A 20,932-nucleotide genomic window follows, 5' to 3' on the forward strand; every position below is an offset into this window, starting at 1 on the left:
GGATCCAACCCGTGCCCCCTGCATTGAAGCGCAGAGTCTTAACCACTTGGCCACCAGGGAAGTCCTCCTAGTTTGTTTTTAATCATGGTATGTTGCCTTCCTCCAAATGATCCATATATCGGTAAAATATGGTCATTAGCACTAGTATCGCTATTGGTTGAGGTCATTCTCTTCATTTCTCCATTTTATCATTTTCTTCATACAGTTTTATTATATTATGCCCATATATTTTTGTCATATTATGCTCTAGATATTGAGGGTAGTCTTGCCACCAGGAACAGAATCATTTTTATGAGCTATTTGGATATACACGGCGTGGAACAGACCCTGGCAAGCTGAACTAACTTGTTATTTAAAAACCGGACTGTATGTTTCATAACCATTTTCCACATACCTTTCCGATTCAATTTCCCCTTGATGAATGGATTATTTCACTGGAAAAGTGAGTTGCTGTGATCCTGCTTGCCTGATGCCAGCAGAGGGTCTGTGGGTGAGAGAGAGACAAAGATGCCTAAGTTGCAATAAGGCAAAAGGGAGGGGATATCAGAGGTCTTCTCCATAGGTTCCTGTGAGAGCAGGGAAACAATAAGAAAAAATACAAAGGAGGGGGAAGGCTTTAGGTTGTTACATCTGGGGCTGTGGGAGGGCCACTTCTTGGCCAAGGGGGCAGGATGACCAGACAGAGGTGAGAGAGCACCAAGTGGCCTTGCTGGAGTCCCAGGCCAGGAGGCTCCTAAAAATCAAAATGCAAAATATGAAGGGATTGCCAGAGGCACGTTTCCCAAAGCCTCAACCAGTACTTCTCAATGAGAAAGAGAGCCAAGGGTGGAGTGCGTGGAGGGGAGAGATTCCTGGGATTTAATAAAACACTGCTTTGGGTGGTTCTCCAGCTGTTGGGTGAACATGACCCAAAGTGCAAAGGTCTGAACCAAGTAGGTGAGGAGTTTACTGCTGAGGAAACCGAGGACCAGAGGTTAGGTAAGATGTCAATAGGGGTTCAAGAAAGGTGTCCACTTATGGGCTGTGCCAAGATGCCTGGCAAGGTGAAGAACCTGTTGAAGAAACAAAACTGCATGATATGACTCAGCAAAGATTAGGTACTGTTTTGTCAAGAATACCGAGGATCGTCTTGACAAAACCGGGGCCTTCCTGTAAGTAAGCCGGTACTCTACCTTATGGGTGATGACGAGGACCATACGCACTTACTTGACCGTCCGTCCTGTGTGTAAAACGACTGCGTGTGTGTTGCCTGCAACCTGGTGGGGAGGGTGAGGAGAAACGTCCGACCGCGCCACAGCCACGTCGGGCTCGAAGGCACACGTGGAGGCAAGCTTGGCCTAAGTCACAAGGCGCTGCATTTCACCCCGGGGGACGGAGTTTCCCGGCCCGGAGGTGCGGGGCGCCTGCGCAGTGCGCCCCAGGCGCCGCGCGCTGCGGGAGCCGCGAGACCCCCGCCCCACGCCCTCCGACGGGAACGCGCACGTGCCCGGGGACGCGGACGCGTCCGCGAATGCGCCTCACCTCGCTCAACCCCGGCCCCGGCGGCTGAGGAGGGAGAGACGGGGACGCGCACCGGAGACGCCGGTGGGCTCCGCGCAGAGTGGCGGGCTCCGGGGCGGAGGCGGGGATGGGGGCGGTGGCGGCGGCGCCTCCTCCACTCAGGCGTCTGCGCCCGGGACCCCCCGGCCGCGCGGGGGGAAGGACCGACTGACGTACCTCGCGCGCCCCCGCCTCCGTCCCCGCCCCCGCCTCATCTTCCCCGAGCTCCCGGGGCTCGCGGGCTGAGACGCCTCTCTCTCACCGCCCCTCGCCGCGGCCCTTTCTCTCCGCGGCACCTCGGAGTCCCTCGGCCCGGTGGCGGCGGCAGCGGGGACCCGAGCAGCGGCGAGCGGCCTCGAGGATGAAGTGCAAACCGAACCAGACGCGGACCTACGACCCGGAGGGGTTCAAGAAGCGGGCGGCGTGCCTGTGCTTCCGGAGCGAGCGCGAGGACGAGGTGCTGTTAGTGAGTAGCAGTCGGTACCCGGACCGCTGGATCGTGCCGGGCGGGGGCGTGGAGCCCGAGGAGGAGCCGGGCGGTGCTGCCGTCCGCGAGGTGTACGAAGAGGCGGGAGTCAAGGGGAAGTTAGGCCGGCTCCTGGGCATTTTCGAGCAGAACCAAGCTCGCAAGCACAGAACGTACGTGTATGTACTGACTGTCACTGAGATTCTGGAGGATTGGGAAGATTCGGTTAGCATTGGGAGGAAGCGAGAGTGGTTCAAAATCGAAGATGCGATCAAGGTTCTCCAGTGCCACAAGCCCGTGCATGCCGAATATCTGCAAAAACTAAAGCTGGGCGGTTCCCCAACCAGTGGAAACTCCATGGCCCCGTCCCTGCCAGAGAGCGATTCCTAGTATGTACCGCTCCTGCACAGACTCTTGCTTTCCACCTACCTGACAGTAAATAGTGCCCGGAGCACCCCTGGTGCCGTGTGCGGTCTCACCGGGAGGAGGGAGGCTTCTTTTGTTTCCTTGGCAGACCTCTGAATCACGCTTGCAAACTGTCTCAGTTGCCAGGCACTGTTTTCAGACATTTTGCACGTTTTTCAGATGCTTTCAGAATCGCTTCTTGGTAGCACTGTAACACATTTCGGAAAGCCAAAGCCACATGGTATTTTTTGGTTTGTTTGTTTTGTTTGTTTGTCTTTTATAAAGGTGCCTTAACTGCTGACCCAGTCTTTGGGGGGCGGGTGTGTGTGTGTGTGTGTGTACACGTGTATACATGTTGTGTTTTTTTTTTTACAGTTCACACGTGTGTGTGTGTCCGTATGTGTCTGCGTGTGTCTGTGTGTGTATGTGCACTTTTGGTACCAGTCTTGTGGTTTTTTCTGTAGTGAAGGCCTTTAAAATCTGATCACCTTGGTTGTGTGGCAATTTCATTAATTTTTCCTCTTAAGTTGTTTTCTCATTCACAGCATTAGCCCTTGTCAGCAAGCCCTTCTGTGATGGGAATTGGTTTGAAGGACCAGTGTTGAATTTCAGAGACGTATTTAAGAATTTTTTTTTTGGCTGCGTTGGGTCTTCGTTGCTGCGTGTGGGCTTTCTCTGGTTGCAGCGAGCGGGGGCTACTCTTGGTTGCGGTGCGCGGGCTTCTCATTGCGTTGGCTTCTCTTGTTGCGGAGCACGGGCTCTAGCCGTGCGGGCTTCAGTAGTTGTGGCACACAGGCTCAGTAGTTGTGGCTCGTGGGCTCTAGAGCGCAGGCTCAGTAGTTGTGGCACACGGGCTTAGTTGCTCCGCGGCATGTGGGATCTTTCTGGACCAGGGATCAAACCTGTGTCCCCTGCATTGGCAGGCGGATTCTTAACCACTCCACCACCAGGGAAATTTTACATCATGTGCTCTTTCCACACTGAACAATAATTTTATCTTGAGATATGTGATCTAATTTGCCCTTTTCAGAAACTGCTTAATTCATATGTAGATAATTCGATTTTCAGAACATTTTCACAACTGGTAGTTTTTTACTTCTTACTTGAAATGGCCATTTCCCATTTAGCCTGAATGTAGCTTAGCAAAATATTATTTTATAGAGTAAACGCCCTCTCGGGAAGGTATTGTTATGTACATATCCTGATATGTACATATTATGAAAACTGTATTCCGAGTGTGATTTAGCCTGCTCAACTTCCAACTCCCATTGCTCCTTTCTCAGTGCCCTAGAACAACATGGTTCTCTCAATACAAATTAGTCTTTGAAAGAAAGTCCGCATATTTGAATTTGTGATAGTCCACTTAAACTTGTCTGAATACCAGTAGCCAAAGGACTAGAATATTATATGGTAATTACATCCCAGTTGAGTGAGTTAGCTTTCTTGATATTCAGCTGCTACAGACTTCTCAAACTGTTAGGATGCCTGGCCGATCTCTCCTAAAGATTTAGGATAAAGGTTTTGTGTCACATGACAGACTTTTTTGGGTGCCAAGTTACAAGCGCTTACGTTTGCTTCAGTACTTGCTTGAAATCAGGGATCCTATCTAAAGTGCATAGGTCTCTTTTGGAACTACCTTTATTCCCCTAGCCATAGTAAGTAGGTAGAGTAAAGCCTAATTCATGAAGTGGGTACTGGTACGTAGAAAGATCATTTTTAATTTTTAGGGCAACCTAGAATGTGTCATATTTCTTAATCATTATTGATAGATATTTTGTGTCAGTCAACTAACTTTTGGGGGGGGTCACTGTTAATGCACTCTGTATTAAAAAATTTTGAAAGTTTAGAAACTTGGAACTCTTGATCTTTTCTCAAGAAGGTTGAGGGAAAGCCTACTTTGTGAAAAGAGTATGGGTGGGGGATGTCTTTCTATATATAACGTTTAACATCTTAAAAATATTCTACAGATCAATAATAATATAAGTGGATAATAACTGTAATTTAAACACTTTTTTCTTCTACAAATCAACCTTTTAAAATGAACACAATCACTGGTAGAATTGAATATCACTACGTTTTCTTTTTCAACTTTGGTGCCAATTTTTAAAATAAGATCTTTGCTATATAGAAATATGTCTAAATAAAGTACGTATTGTAATTGACAAAACTAATGTTGCCAAAGGAATGAGTAGAGAATGAACAGCTTTTAAAAACAAATTATATGATTTCATATTCGAAATTATGTAGAATTATCAAATATGTGTTTCAAAAATATGTTTTTGTACAGAAAGATATCTTATTTTTTAAATAAACTTTCTAAATCCCACAAGTTGATGTTTCCTATTCTAACAATCCAAATCAATGAATGATATTCTCAGTAACCTGAAATTTTTCAAAGTATACAGTAACAGCATGAAATTGGATTATTGTTTTATGACCATTTCATATATAATACTGCCTCCATCTAAAATGTTGCTACAAGCACCTGGGAGGTTTAACTTGTACATGGCATCCTTAGAGATAATAATGCACCATCTTGTTTTGACTTTTCAACTTGTATTTGACAAATGTGAAAAGTACAGTGTTGATGTTAATCAACTCTTGTTAGCCTGAAGATATTTGCTGTATTTAATTCTGAAAGATTTGTATTGAGTTCTATCACTTGCTAGGATTATCTTCAGTTCCCAGTTATCTTCAATTTATGCGATCTGTAAGATTCCTTTCATTTCTAAATTGCAAAAGAACATTTTACAGTTATCACACTTTAAGCTTTCAAATTCACATGGGCAGTTCTTGCTATGCTTTCGGAGTTCAGTCAAGAAAAAGTTAAATGAAAGAACCTAAAAAGCCTTTCATTTTAAAAGAGAAATCCAAAGAATTCAGCTTAAAACAGTTGACACAGAGGTAACAAACCAAATGGTATCTAGTTAACCTCCATCCTCCAAGAACTTGATCCATCAACAGTTGGAATTTTCTTCCTACAGTCATTACATAGCACCCATGCATTATTTATAAGATTATTACACTAAAAATGTACAGATGAATCTTTCAGTTCATTCCCTCCAGAAAGGAAACAGTGCATTGATCAAAGATAATTAAGACTTTCAGACATGAGGTAGAAATTTGTTTCCAGCATATTTTTTAAAGACTAGGTTTTTCCCCCCAAACTGGGCAAGTGCCTTAACAAAAGTTTTAAGAAGACATGTTGGAGTAAAGGTAATATTGATATGTTTGATATATCGTTTCCCTGGATGCCCAATATATTATATTTTCTAAGAAACCTGTTTTGCTGATCAGATCACTGTTGAAAGAAGTAACTCTGAAAGGGATGGGAGTGGCTATAAATATTTTGAATTCTGTTGTATGGTTTAATTTTAAAAGAACTATAAATATTTCAACATTTTTGTGTTTAGAAACATCAAATAAATATTGGTGTGTGTGTGCGTGCACAAGGGCTCACACGCGTGTAAGCAACAGGAATAGGCAGCTTCTAAAGTACTAGCAACATTAGAGGGCCCTTCTGGGATAGATGGGTAAAGGGTTCTGAAGCTGGAGCTGCTCCTCTCACTTCCCTTTAGGTGGAAGAAAGAGCGATTCCTCCATCAATAGTTGTTAACTGGGAAAAGGAAGGTGAAAATGCTGCTTTAAGCCTATAGTACTAACAACTGGCCAGAGTTTTCTTTTTCAGGGTTCCTTTTGTGGAAGCATCAAGCAAAACAGGAAATATTTTCAGCATCGTTCTAGTATTGTAATCATCTTTCTGATTGACTGTTTGGCCTGTTAGACTATGAACTCTTTGAGGACTAGGACTCAGCCTGAATCCTGCCCATATCCTCAGAGCCTAGAACAGTGGCTAAAATTTGGAGACATCTGTCATTGATCCACAGATTAGAAATGTCTACTACTAGTGTTTTCTATAACACTGTAATACTAGTGTATTGATTTCTTAGCTTTATATTTTAACTAGGACAATCTGTTATTCCTTAGGCTCTCATGTTGCCTTATAGTGGAACTGCATTAGATAATTCACTGAAGGCTTTTCCAATAAAAAGTGGTTGATGAACCATACTTCAGTAAATATTTGTTGACTAGAGGAATTGATGAACCAATAAAACTATTAATGAGATATTTTTTTTTAGGTGAATGGCATAGATGTTGTTCAGATTTACTTTGAAAGAATCAAGTATGTGAACCCTATGATGAATGGAATTGTGAAGACAGGTGAGCTCTTTCACACTCCCAAGGACACAGCTCGTCCTATCCTTTTGGACACTTCCTCCCTGTTTATTACAATGACTACTCTCCAGGTTGTTGCACTACTACTATATCTGTACAGACTTCTAATTTGGCACCTATGGCCTTTTTTGTGCTTTTATGCTTATATGTCAGTATTTCCCACCAGGTTATGTGACCTTGAGTGCAAAGACCTTATTTCCTTCGTCTTTTTTTATATATCTAGCATATAAGACATCACTAGAAATATGGTAGACATCACTGAAGGTTTGTCTAAAAAATTAATATTTTGTAATGACACTGAGTGGTAAAGCATTTACCTTCTAATCTGCTGTTAGTACAGCAAATGCTGTCTGTTTAGCTTATATGTGGCTTTTATACATCAGGTGTCACACAGGTGTTTAAAGGCAGTTGTGAGATATTAGAAAGCAAAAATTCTTACTCATATGTCTATGTCATCCCAGACATTATGTGCCTGCTAATGGCAGTACACTACACTACCTATGAAAAAATATATTTCATATTTTTTAACCTAAATCTGACTGTGCCTCTAGTCATAACTCCTGATCTGTAGAAAATACAGGGAACAGAGAAACATTACTCTACATCACAGAGATGATATGAGCAGAATCCAGACTACAGGAAACTACAGGACAAATAACCTAGTACCGTCAGTAAATGATTGCCAGAATGAAATGGAGGATGAACCTATAGATTAAAAGAGATTTAAGAGACTTAACCAGTTGTAATATATGGATCTTTTTCCAGTTGTAATATATGGATCTTTTTTAGATCCTGATTTGACTAAACTGTAAAATAAATACATTTTGAGACAATCTGGATAATTTGAAACTTGACTTGATATTTGATATTAGTTGGAATAATAGTATTGTGGTTATGTTGAAAATAAGAGTCCTTATCTTTAAGCGATATATTCTCAACTATTTACCGTTGAAATGATGTCTGGAATTTGCTTCAGAATAATAAGTCTGGATGTTAATTGTGTTGGAGATATTGATGAAACAAGACTGGCCTTGACTTGATAATTGTTGAAGCTGGGTGATGGTTAAATGATGGTTCATTATATATGTTTCTCTCCACGTTTGTATATTTGACATTTTCCATAATAAAAAGTTAACAAAAAGTTATCAGAATTCTTATTAAAGCTAATATTTGAGGCATTGAGAAGAAGAAAAATTTTAGATTGTTTAGTAAATGTTGGCTCTGGGGTGCCATTTCTGGCCCAAGAGGTCAAATGCCCAAAAAGAGAGGGGCAACATACCCTGGAATAGTTAGTGTTTCCCTTGCTACAGACCATTGTTAGGAGTTTTATTCTCAATTTGGCCCATGGAAATAGGAAGAGTTAAATTTTTATTTATGTCTGTTGGAAAATGGGAATGGACCTTCATGTTCTCTTTTTTTTTAACATCTTTATTGGAGTATAATTGCTTTACAATGGTGTGTTACTTTCTGCTTTATAACAAAGTGAATCAGTTATACATATACATATGTTCCCCTATCTCTTCCCTCTTGCATCTCCCTCCCTCCCACCCTCCCTATCCCATCCCTCTAGGTGGTCACAAACCACCGAGCTGATCTACCTGTGCTATGTGGTTGCTTTCCCACTAGCTATCTGTTTTACGTTTGGTAGTGTATATATGTCCATGCCACTCTCTCACTTTGTCACATCTTACCCTTCCCCCTCCCCATATCCTCAAATCCATTCTCTAGTAGGTCTGTGTCTTTATTCCCATCTTGCCACTAGGTTCTTCATGACCTTTTTTTTTTCCCTTAGATTCCATATATATGTGTTAACATACTGTATTTGTTTTTCTCTTTCTGACTTACTTCACTCTGTATGACAGACTCTAACTCCATCCACCTCACTACAAATAACTCAGTTTCGTTTCTTTTTATGGCTGAGTAATATTCCATTAGCAAGATTTTTGACAACACTTAAGTCCAGTTCATATCAATGTGAAAATCAAAGGGATGAAGTCTCCAGGGAGCAAATTTATGGAATTATAAAAATCCACAAAATGCTTTTTTTGAATAGTTTTTTAGAAGAATAATGGCTGTAGAATGTGTTAGTTACACATTCATTAATTTTAAAGTTATACTTGAAGGTAGGTGACACAGGAAAGTAAGTAGTTAACATTCTTGACTGCAGTGAACCATTTTGTGTTTCACAGACTGCAGATATTCCTTCAGTTTTGAATGTGCTTAGAATTCTGTAAAGGCTAAAACCTTCTAGGTCAGAGTTAATGAAGCTGTACTGAAATCAACAAACATAGGGTCTGTCCTGACTTATTTTGTGGGTCAAGGAGCAGCAGGCAGAAAGTGAGAACAACATTGGAGGTCCCTTCCAGGGAAGATAAACACCTTCATAAGTGTGAAGGGACTTCCCTGGTGGCACGGTGGTTAAGAATCCGCCTGCCAATGCAGGGGACACGGGTTCGAGCCCTGGTCCGGGAAGATCCCACATGCCGCGGAGCAACTAAGCCCGTGCGGCGCAACTACTGAGCATGTGCTCTAGAGCCCGTGAGCCACAACTGCTGAGCCTGTGTGCCACAACTACTGAAGCCTGTGCGCCTAGAGCCCATGCTCCGTGACAAGAGAAGCCACTGCAATGAGAAGCCCAGGCATCGCAATGAAGAGTAGCCCCCCCTCACTGCAACCAAAGAAAGACTGCACACAGCAACAAAGACCCAATACAGCCAAAAATAAATAAAATAAATAAATTCATAAGTGTGAAGGGCTGTGAAGATGAAGCTGCCCATTCTACTCCTTACTGTCCTCTAGGTTGTGTTCCAATCACAAGAGCAAGCAGTTCCCCCAGAAACAACTGTTTCCTGGAAGAGAGGAGATGAAAGGTTTACCTCAGAGCCCTTTACTGCTCACAGCTGGGTAGAGCTTTCACTTTCAAGGTTCCCCTGTTAGAAGGAACAGAAAAATTACAAAAAGTTTTTCATTCATCTTTTCCTGGAAGTTTTTTCCTAACTTGAGTTTACTCTGATTTTAGCAGATTTTTTTAATTTGGAGGCAAACAGAGCTAGGGGAATAGAATGGTAGGTGATGGTTGTAATTACAACAAATAGTGGTTTAGAGTCCAACAGGCCATGGTTCAAAGTTGGCCTATCTGCTAGCTGTGTGGCCTCTGCCAAGTTACTTTACCTGCCTAATCTTCAGTTTTCTCATCTGAAAAATGGGGACAATCATAGCCCTTGCCTTTGTAAACAGCACTGCTTCTGAAAAACCCTTCTTGATCTCCTGGGGTGAGGTATACTCTGATGTTCCCAGGTACCCCATTGCTTTGTTATTTGATAGTTCTTATCAAAATTATACTTATTAGCCTGCATGTCTCTACCTTCTAAACTCTGAGGTCTCCTGGCTCTGTGACCCAGACTAGGTTGTCTCTGTGTCCCCAGAGTCTGGCACAGAGCCTGGAACATGGTGCCCCACAGGTCCTCCTAACATTTTTATTATATAAATGATTGTCATACGTCCTACATGTCAAAAATACATTGCTGTTATTTTACCAGGTATCTGTTTACTGGAAATGTGAAAAACACCATAAGACTGTGGTTTGTACTCCAATTTCTCTTTATTGGGAAAAATATTTTGTCTATAAATGATGCTTCCATTTTTCAGAATCTTCCAGTACCAATTATTCGTAACTTCTTAGCTTCATAAAGTACTATGGGATATTCGCTCAGGTGGTGAACTGGCCCCACAGCTGCATTTGATAATTTACTGAAGGCTTCCCAAATACAAATGATTGAAAGAAATAGTAAGCCCTCAGTATTTATCAAGATTAAGAACTGTTGAATGAATACAAGTATGCTAATTATTTTATTTTATGGGTGAAAGATATAACTAACAGTCAGGATTATATGGTAACAAATTCACACATACAAGACAAGCCAAGGCCAAGACCTGACTGATTGGACTGGTAAAGATACAATGAGCTACTTTTAGATGTAGACAGTTTATTACTTAAATATACAGTGCAGAGAAAAATGAGCCAAAGGTGCCAGCTCCCCAGGCCCTTGCCCCACATTCCCTAAAAGACAACAAAGAAACAAAGGGGGCTGTGTGATGGTAATGCAAGTTTTGGGATACTCCATTACCGAACAGCCACATCTAGACTGCAGCTGAGTGCTTTTATGTTCTGCAGGTCTGTTCTAAGGGGCACAGGACAGAAAGCCCCATACCTCATCAGAAACTGGTATGTGATGAGAAACTGCCTCATGGCAGACTCCTAGAGGAGATGTGTGGGAGATGGCCTTGTAGCGGCTCCTACAGCATTCCATCTCCTCATGTTCTGGGAGGTCATGAGGCATTTAACCAAGACTCAGATTAGCTGCAGTTCAAGCCTATGTGGAGACATGCAAGGGTGTCAGGCCACCATGGAGGAGCCATTCCCCTACAACTCCACTTTCCCTTCACATGTCCAGCTAGGAAGTCTTTCTGTAAACAGAGGCCACCAGTCGTGGGCACTCTAAAGACACAATGGACCTCCGTCCAAAATTTGGTTCAGATGTCAAGACTGATGATACTACTAACACACCAAGAGGATATTCAAAGATTTATTACTCACAAAAAAAGGCTTTATGGAGAGAGCAGGACAGGCTTCCAAAGCTGGTTTGAAAATGTCTTGAGAGAACAGGAAAGGAGACTGACTTGGATTTTTATTGCAGTTAGAGGGTGGGGATGAAGTGAGCGTTGTAATGCACAGCCACACACATTTCTGGAGATGAGTGAATCCAAAATCTGCAATGTGGGCTGGCAGCTGAGAAATGAAGGAGAGCCAGTGGTGCAGTTTTTGTCCAAAGGCTGGCAATCTGGAGACCCAGAAGAGCTGATGGTACATTATGAAGTCTGAAGGTCGCCTGCTGGAGAATTCCCTCTTGCTTGGGGGAGGTTGTTCTTCTTGTTCTATTCAGGCTTCAACTGAGTAGATGAGGCCCACGTACATCATGGAGGGCAATCTATTTACACAGAGTTCACTGAGTTAAGTGTTAATATCATCCAAAACACCCTCCAAGTTGACACGTAAAATTAACCATCACAAATCTACCCCCAGCCCGGTCAATTCGGCACTTGTACACATCTCCTAAAGTCATACTTACTCTCCAAATGAAGACAGTAACAAGGTCATCTTTCCACCTAACATGATACAAGGATCCTGCGTACACCAAAAATGCACTAAGTCCTTCTCCAGCAGAGAAGGTAAAGTCCTTGAGTCAAGTTTACTCTTCTTCTTGATATCCCGTAACTAAAATACTATGATGCAAAGTTAATAACAATACTTAAATACTATGATATAAAGTGAATCCATCTTATGTTACATGATAAGGGGTTAACAGAGGGAAGGAAAGAAAGGTATTATACACACACGAACATACACATAAACATATAACAAAAAAGGAGGAAATACTCAGGACAGTTACAGTCCTCATTTTTGTAACAGGTCATGTGGTCACAGCTGGTATTCATAAATACCTTCTTCCTCTGTTCCATAATCCCTTTGCCTTCAACAAGCACCACAAGTGGTTGTGGTTCTTTACCTAGGGTAGTGACCCAAACCTTCATTCTCGAAGGGTCTGGGCCAATACTAATCCTGCCTGGATTGGGTTGTTGTAGCTTTCCATTTACTTGAATCACGGGACATACAATACCAAGAGATACTCTAGGGCATCTCCTGTATTGCAGACATGCTCTTCCTTACCTCTGTTATAGAATAGCAGCCCAATTTCCCCTTGGTAGTCAAGATCAATTACCCCGGCCAGCACAGTAACTCTCTTCTTTGCCTACTGATTCAGAGGCATAAGGAGCCCAAAATGGACAGGTTGCAGTCTTAACTTCTAGTTCAATGGAATCATTGTTGTGTCTGCTGGAGGAACTAAGACCTCTAGGCCAGCAGAGCATAATATGAGAACAGGAAGCAAAAATTTTGCTAATGGGTCACTAGAGGTGCCATTTCCACCCCTTGATTCCTGGACCCATAAATCCTGGCTATGGGAAAAGCAGCACCATATGTTAGATGTTGACTGAGAGCACATACAGCCTCCTGGAGGAGCTTGCCCAGCCCTACAAGGTATTATCACCTGCAAGGTATTACTCACTGTAACTGAGTCCTCTAAGGGCCATTCCATATTCCAAAGCTGGTCATTCCAAAGCAGGCCAGCTGCTTTAAGATGGTGGAGACCATGGTAAACCAGTGAATTCCATGAGTGTGGGCTCACTGCTGCACTTCATTTGCGATGGAGTGAGTTCCTTGATCAGAAGCAATGCTATATAGAATACCATGATGGTGGAAAGACATTCTGTAAGTCCATGGATAGTGGTTTTAGCAGAAGCACTAAGTTCAGGGAAGGCAAACCCTCATCCAGAGTAAGTGTCTAGTCCAGTAAGGACAAAATGCTTCCCCTTCCGTGATGGGAGTGGTCCAATGTAACCAACCTGCCACCAGGCTGATCACCCCGGGGAATGGTGCTGTAGAGGGGGCTCAGTGTTGGTCTCTGCTGCTGGCAGATGGGTTATTTGTTGGTGGCCGTAGCCAGGTCAGCTTTAATGAATGGAAGTTCATGTTGCGGAGCCTGTGCACAACCTCCATTGCTGCCACCTTGGCCACTTTGTTCATGAGCCCATTGGGCGATGAGATGGGTGGCTGGGGAAAGAGGCTGACTAGTGTCCACAGAATGGGTCATCCTATCCACTTGATTATTAAAATCCTCCTCTGTTAAGGTCACGCTTTAGTGAGCATTCACATGGGATACAAATATCTTCATGGTTTTTACCCATTCAGAGAGGTCTATCCACATACCTCTTACCAAAATTTCCTTGTCACCAATTTTCCAATCATGTTCCTTCTAAGTGCCTGACCGTGCAGCCAAACCATTGGCCACAGCCCATGAATCGATATATAATCACATGTGTGGCCATTTCTTCTTCCAAGCAAAGTGAACAACCAGGAGCACTGCCCAAAGTTCTGCCCACTGGGAGGAATCTCCTTCACCACTGTCCTTCAGGGATGTCCCAGAGAGGGGCTGTAGTGCTGTAACTGTCCTCTTTAGGGTGGTGTCTGCATGTTGTACAGAACCATCTATAAATCAGGCCCGAGACTTTTCTTCCTCTGTCAACTGATCGTAGGGAACTCCCCATGAGGCCATAGGTGCAGTCTGGGGCAGAGAATGTAGCGTAGGAGGACTGAGGACTGTGGACATTTGTGCCTTCAGGACCTGCCCGGGCCCGATCATGTATTATATGTACTAATTCCATTTGATGATGGAGTGTTGCTGTGCACGCCCAACTTGGCTTGGTGGGTCATTTCCACCGTGAAGGTGACTTGGTGGCCATAGTTAAGCATTCAGTCTCTCCTAAGGCCTGGCAGCAAGCCAACAACTGTTTCTCAAAAAGAGAGTAGTTATCTGTGGATGATGGCAGGGCTTTACTCCAAACTCCTAAGAGCCTGTGCTGTAATTCACCTAGAGGAGCCTGCCCAAAGCTCCAAACAGCATCCCTATCTGTCACTGACACTTCAAGCACTATTGAATCTGCTGGATGATATGGCTTAAATGGCAGAGCAGCCTGGACCTGTTGCAGAGCCTTCTCTGGTTCTGGGCCCCACTCAAAACTAGTACCTTTTATGTGTCATTCAGAAAATGGCCCAGAGTAACACACCCAAATGAGGAATATGTTGCCTCCAAAATCCCAAGAGGCCTAAGAGGCATTGTGCCTCTTTTTGGTTGTAGGAGGGCGGGATACAACATCTTATCCTTCACCTTAGAAGGGATATCTCAACATGCACCACCCCACTGGACCCCTAGAAATTTCACTGATGTAAAATGACCTTTAATTTTTGTCAGATTTATTTCCCACTTCACGGCACGTAAATGTCTTATCAATAAGTCTAGAGTAGTTGCTACTTCTTGCTCACTAGATCTAATCAGCACAATGTCATCAACATAATGGACCAGTGTGATATCTTGTGGAACAGAAAGGCAAACAAGATCACAGCTGACTAAATTGTGACATACAGCTGAAGAGCTGATATAGGCCTGTGAAGGTGTACCTGTGAAGGTAGGACAGTGAAGGTGTATTGCCGGCCTTTCCAGCTGAAAGCAAACTGCTTCTGGTGAAACTTATTGACAGGCATGGAGAAAAAGGCATTTGCCAGATCAATAGCTGTGTACCAGGTACCAAGGGATGTGTTAATTTGCTCAAACAATGAAACCACATCTGGTACAATAGCTACTATTGGAGTCACCACCTGGTTAAGCTTATGACAATTGACTGTCATTCTCCAAGATCCATACATCTTTTGCACAGGCCAAATAGGCAAGGCAAATAGGAATGTGATGGGAATCACCACCCCTGCATCCTTCAAGTCACTGATGGTGGCACTAATCCCTGCAATCCCTCAGTAATGCAGTACCGCCTTTAGTTTACTCTTTTCCTAGGTAGAGGCAGTTCTAGTGGCTTCCACTTGGCTGTTCTCACCATATTAGCCCTCACACCACTGGTCAGGGAACCAATGTGGGGATTCTGCCAACTGCTGAGTACAGTTGATTCTTGAACAACACAGGTTTGAACTGTAGGATCCACTTACACATGGATTTTTTAAAATAAATATACGAAAATATACATGTAGAACATTGTGTGCAAGGCTTGTATTGAAGTATTGAAGTGGATAGCCTATCCTTATATACGCATAAGGTGAGTGCTATTTAATATAAAATTAATAAAGTGTTAGTTTTCTTGCTGTTTTATAACTTTGCTTTCAAAGAATTTCATTATTGTACGATATTCCTCTCCCTTTCGTGATTGGAGAAACTGTGAATCAGCCTATTATCACAAGTGGTTTTTAAAAAAATTTATTTATATTTTATTTTATTTTTATTTTTGGCTGCGTTGGGTCTTCGTTGCTGCGCAGGGGCTTTCTCTAGTTGTGGCAAGCGGGGGCTACTCTTCGATGCGGTGTGCAGGCCTCTCATTGCGGTGGCTTCTCTTGTTGTGGAGCACGAGCTCTAGGCGTGCGGGCTTCAGTAGTTGTGGCACACAGGCTCAGTAGCTGTGGCTCGCGGGCTCTAGAGCGCAGGCTCAGTAGTTGTGGCACACGGGCTTAGTTGCTCCGTGGCATGTGGGATCTTTCCGGACCAGGGCTCGAACCCGCATCCCCTGCATTAGCAGGCGGATTCCCAACCTCTGCGCCACCAGGAAAGTCCGGGGTCGTTTTTTTTTTTAATATGACAATGTTTCCAATACTGTACTATGAACATAACTGAAATACTGAATGCCATAAAAATTTTATAACCATTCATTAGTGTATAGGCTAGGCTACCATAAAGCAATCATATTGCTGCTTCTTCATTATCAATGCATGAATCATTATACCTGTAAATAAATATGAATTCCTTTTTCACGTTTTGTTTTCATTTTTGATGTCTAGTGTTAGTAATACATATAACATCTACACTGTTACAGTGTTTTGTATCATATAAGACAATATTAATGTAGGTACTGACAGACAGATGATTCATCTTGTAAACAGACGACATAAACTTAAGTATTGACAAATACAGTGCAGTACCGTAAATGTATTTTCTCTTCCTTATGATTTTCTTAACAACATTTTCTTTTCTCTAGCCTACTTTATTGTAAGAATACAGTATATAATACATATAACATACAAAATTGTGTTAATCGACTGTTTATTTTATTGGTAAGGCTCTTGGTCAACAGTAAGCTCTTAGTAGTTAAGTTCTGGGGGAGTCCAAAGTTATACATGGATTTTCAACTGTGCGGTGAGTTGGCACCTCTAACCCCTGCATTGTTCAAGGATCAACTGTGTATCTATTCTAATTATTCATTTTGGAACTGGGAAAGTAACCACAGTATGGGTTTGGGGGCCCACTGAACCCACTGTGAGACACACCTGCACTAAAATTCCATTTATCACCTGACCTCCATGAGCTCCTACTCTGACTGGTGGACCACAGTGGCATTTCGAGTCTCCTGGAAACAGTGTCAGTTCAGGGCCAGTGTCCAGTAGTTCCTGAAAGGTCCGATTATTTTCTTTTCTCCAATGTACAGTTACCCAGTTAAAAGACTATAGGTCTCTTTGGGGAAGGCTGGGAAAAAGATTAACTATAAATTTTTGGTAGTGTACCAGGGTCCTTCCTCAAGGAGTTCCAGTCTCCCCTTCATTCAGGGGTTTCTAGGCCTGTAAACTGGGAATTGATTGAAGGACCACAACTCTGTTTTTATGATTCAGACCAGACTTTTGTTCACTTGGCCTAGAACTTTTCTGCTTATACAAATCAAGTAAGAATTTGGTAGACTTCCTATCTATTTCACTGGTAGGAACACAATGATCAACTAGCCAATGGCATAGGTCTGCATGAGTCAGACTATTCTGATTACTGCTTTGACTCTGTTGTCCATTACAGCAACCACACCTACTTTGCCTTTGGTGGATGAGTGGCACCACTTGGCCCCTGACACCCATGGATCCAATTACTCCCACTGCATTTAGGTTTTCCAATGCAGTGACCGCAGTTCCTACTGTGATGTGTGGCCTAAAAAGAAAGTGCATTCGCAGAGCTCTTCAGGGATACTGGGGCTGTCCTCACAAACTTATTTCTCACAGTATGGGTAAAAGGTATGACTTCAGGACCCTCCCCAGTTTAGGTGAGTAGGTCATAAATGATTCTAACATTCCAATCTCCCTAAACATTTGAATCCCTTCCTCTACATTAAACCAAGGCAGGTCCAGCATTTCCAGTTCACTCACTGTGGGCCACCTTTGGTCCATGTTTCAGCCAACAAACCAAACTAGAGCCCTTTCTAACTCCCTGAGATGCAACATTAAAAGCAGAATCTCTGCTTAGTGGACCCATATCAATAAATTTAGCCTAACACAACTATATGTTCCTTCCACCGTTATTGCATATTCCATGGATATTTTTAGTATCTATTCCTACATATGTTCCCCAGATTTCTGTCTGCATAACTTAGAAAACTCAAGTAGTTCTTTTGGACTGTAGCACACCTCCTCCTGGGTCACACTTTGTACCAGACCTTTAGAGGCCTGCTGGGACTTGTGTCTAGTTATAGGTCTAGAAGCAAAGAGCATTAGTGGGAGTGAGTCTTGAGGAGAATCAGCATTGTCTTGTATGACAGTTGCCTCCAGGGAGGCCATTATAGTTTCCTCAGGCTTTTGCCAGATAATGCCAGGGATTATCAGTTCTCTCTTTACTCCTGGAAATAGAGTCATTAGGGCTTTTAAGTCTAATCGGATTAGAGAGCCAATTCCAAAACCCCAGAACTAACTCAGAAGATTCGTGCTTAAGGTTTTGTTCTTCTAGAACCACTCTTTACCAAAATCTGTGTGTACCATATATATATGGTAGGAGATTTATTAAAGGAATTGGCTCACAAGGTTATAGAAGCCAGTGGGGCCATGAAGTTTTGCCAATTTTGCATTTCAGCAGTTGTTAAAGTTAATTCAGTACTTATGTTGTAGAAGTACAAAAGCCAGTCAGTGCCCCTTTATCTTTTTCTTGTATGAATTCACTTAGTAAATGTTGAATTTCCAATTGGGTCAGATTCTGGACCTTTGTTTCAGTTGTTTTTTCTTCCTCCTATATCCACTTTTCATTTCTTCTTCTTCTCTCTCTTTCTCTCTCTCTGTATATACTATCTATTTATAACTTTCTTTTATCAGAGAGCCTCAAAATTGTATTATCAGGGTTAGGCAATATTTGCTTTTTAAGGTTTAAGGACCCTGAGCTTAAGTTGGGTTTATATTAATATCTTGGTATGTTACAGGAGTGTCACTGGTGTTTTTTCATATTATCCTCAGGATCAGGATCTTTTTTGGTGACACATAGGCAGCAGCAGAAGCAAAAGCATTTTGTAGCATCCTAGTGATCCATCTGCCTTTAGGGTTGTGGACCTCAAAAATTGAATTCTTCCAACAGCAACTGCTCCTCAAATAGTGACTGTTCTTCCTCCACACAGGTGACCACTTGACCAATCCATATATTGCATATATTGCTCATGCTATAGTCTTTCCCCTGAGTGCTTTATAGAAGGGGAACCAATGCCTGATTGAGATATACAACTAACTGGTCACAGGGTAAAAGTCATTCCCTTGAACCTAGTGTCAGTGACAGCTTATTCTGCATTTGAGACACACCATTCATTCTAAGACACCTGGGTCATAGATGGGTCTGGACCACGGCTATTTTAAAGAGGGCATCAATTCCATAAGTTCATTCCCTAAATACCAATTACTTATCAAAACTTTCAACTTACGTTGGTTAAATCTATAACAGAAACTTGGTAGAACTTAACAAATGCAACACAAACAAGGACAACTCAAAAGACAAGCCAGCCAGTAAGTAGCATCTAAAATTGTACACTTTCCATCAGGCAGCAGAGCCAGTTAGCAAGCCAAGACAAGACAAAACAGACCCCCAGTGGTGTTGGTCATCTTGTAGACTATGCTGCTCACATTGGCAATAGTTGGGCCCACTCTGAAGACACAGGATGGACCCCCACCCAAAATTACATTCAGAAGATGCCACATACACACCAAGAGAGTATTCAAAGGTTTATTATTCACATAATGAAGATTTTGAAGGAGAGGTGGGTGGGCTTCCCAACCAGGTCTGAAAATGTCTTAAGAGAGCAAAATAAGAAGACTGGCTAGGAGGTTTTACTGTGGTTAGGGGGTAGGGCCAGGGTGACCAGGGACTTGCATATTTTGAAATTCCCATCAGCATCAATGGAGGGTGCACTCAGGTTTCTTATCAGCTTGCCCAAATGTGCATAGATGAAAAAGAGGGTCAGCAGTCAACTACTTTAAAAAAAATGGAGTCAGACTCTTTATTACACCACCCAATCAGAAATCTCAATTAACTGTACTGATAGGGGCTTGTACCAGGTCTGTTCTGTTTGACTTAGGCAACATTGGGCAAGAGTGACCACAACTATAACTCCTAGTAAGATGATTGGACCCATCTAGAGAGGAGAGACCTCAGCCAGCTGCAGTCAAGCCAGTGAAATATGTAAAAGCATAGAAAAGAGTCCAACAATAACAGCATAAGGATAAAAAGAATCGTATCCGTGTCCAGAATGTTAATCTTGTTCTTTGTTTCAAGTGAAGGCTGTTCTTTGTGGAGTCAGTGGGTATTGGGAGGTTTCTGACAGTTCTTAGATTAAGATTCTTTCTTGGTCAGAAGTTAAGTTATAAGTGATGGCAGCAGTCTGTGTTAAACTGACCAGATGCACTGTGAATAAGAACTAAGAGAGAGAGAGAAATTAATGTCCTCTTCCCCACCCTTGACCACCCAGGGTCAAAGATTTTCTCTCCTCACCAGCCAGGGTTGTTATTCTCTTTCCACAGCCACATGATTGGTGTGTCTGGTTCCTGCAGCAATCACTTCACCATTTTTTCCAATCCCCCCAATGTCTTACCCGAACCATATCCCCGACATCATACCTATGTGGTTCAGAAATTTCTTTATATTTTTTGTATCATCTGAGATTATCTCCCACCTATTAGAGGTTATCACCTCATATTTATGATTATTATTATCAATATCCACAATTGCCAAAATTCAGCAGGCATAGCCAGGCAGCCAAAGAAGCATCAGGTTAGAGTCTCCCACCTCCACATCTTCTTCCTTCTTGCAAATTCTAGTAGCCTGATTTCCCAGGAGTAGGTATAGTGGTGAAAATGATAGAGTGAGAAGAGTGAATTATGTGGTTTGGATTTTCTTACAGCCAGTCTGGGCCTCCTCCTCCCCTCCCCAACCTCATAATTAAGCATTTTATTTAATGGGAGGTACCCTTCTGAGGAATTACCATATTTAGAGCCCAAACTGCCTATCTTAAGTGTGTGTTCTACTGGGAGCTGAGGAGCCTTGGTTATCCAGTTATCTTTTTCACCTTTTCTTTTTAGAGTTCATTTTATCTTTCAATTTACCTACTGCCTGGGCATGATATCGGGCATAAAAGGTACATAGGATGTCTATATAGCTGCCCACTGTTTTGAGGGGGGTTGTTTACTTATTTTTGCTGTGAAGACAGTACCAATGTCTAATCACATGTTTAGAGAACCAAAACATGTATCAGAGTCCATCTAAGAGGCATTGAATAGTATGGTTCCCTCTTGCTAAGTGGATGGGGATGGCAATGCCATACTCTGAAAAAAGTGTCTATGAAGTCAATGCCCAGTGGTATTCTCAAGAGGAGGGTATTGGGGCTATATAGTCT

At 42.6% G+C, this 20,932-nt stretch overlaps 1 protein-coding gene across 2 annotated transcripts; it reads left to right on the forward strand.

Annotated features, from left to right (window-relative positions):
• Window positions 1-1,753: 1,753 nt before the first annotated feature.
• LOC118888733 (diphosphoinositol polyphosphate phosphohydrolase 3-beta) lies at window positions 1,754-6,636 on the forward strand. Of its 2 annotated transcripts, none has more exons than XM_036840122.1 (2): window positions 1,754-2,394; window positions 6,550-6,636. In XM_036840122.1, coding segments are annotated over exons 1-2 (495 nt in total). In that variant the 5' UTR covers window positions 1,754-1,900; the 3' UTR covers window positions 6,551-6,636. The 2 variants fall into 2 exon arrangements, with proteins under 2 accessions (XP_036696017.1, XP_036696016.1); XM_036840121.1 differs by having other exon boundaries at window positions 1,754-2,440; window positions 6,550-6,627.
• The last annotated feature ends 14,296 nt before the right edge of the window (window positions 6,637-20,932 follow it).

Source organism: Balaenoptera musculus, chromosome X, assembly GCF_009873245.2.
Source record: "Balaenoptera musculus isolate JJ_BM4_2016_0621 chromosome X, mBalMus1.pri.v3, whole genome shotgun sequence".
Taxonomy (NCBI): domain Eukaryota; kingdom Metazoa; phylum Chordata; class Mammalia; order Artiodactyla; family Balaenopteridae; genus Balaenoptera; species Balaenoptera musculus.

What these genes read in the sequence shown, in the direction of transcription:
- LOC118888733 (XM_036840122.1), top strand. Translation starts at nt 1,901, where the DNA reads ATGAAGTGCAAACCGAACCAGACGCGGACCTACGACCCGGAGGGGTTC.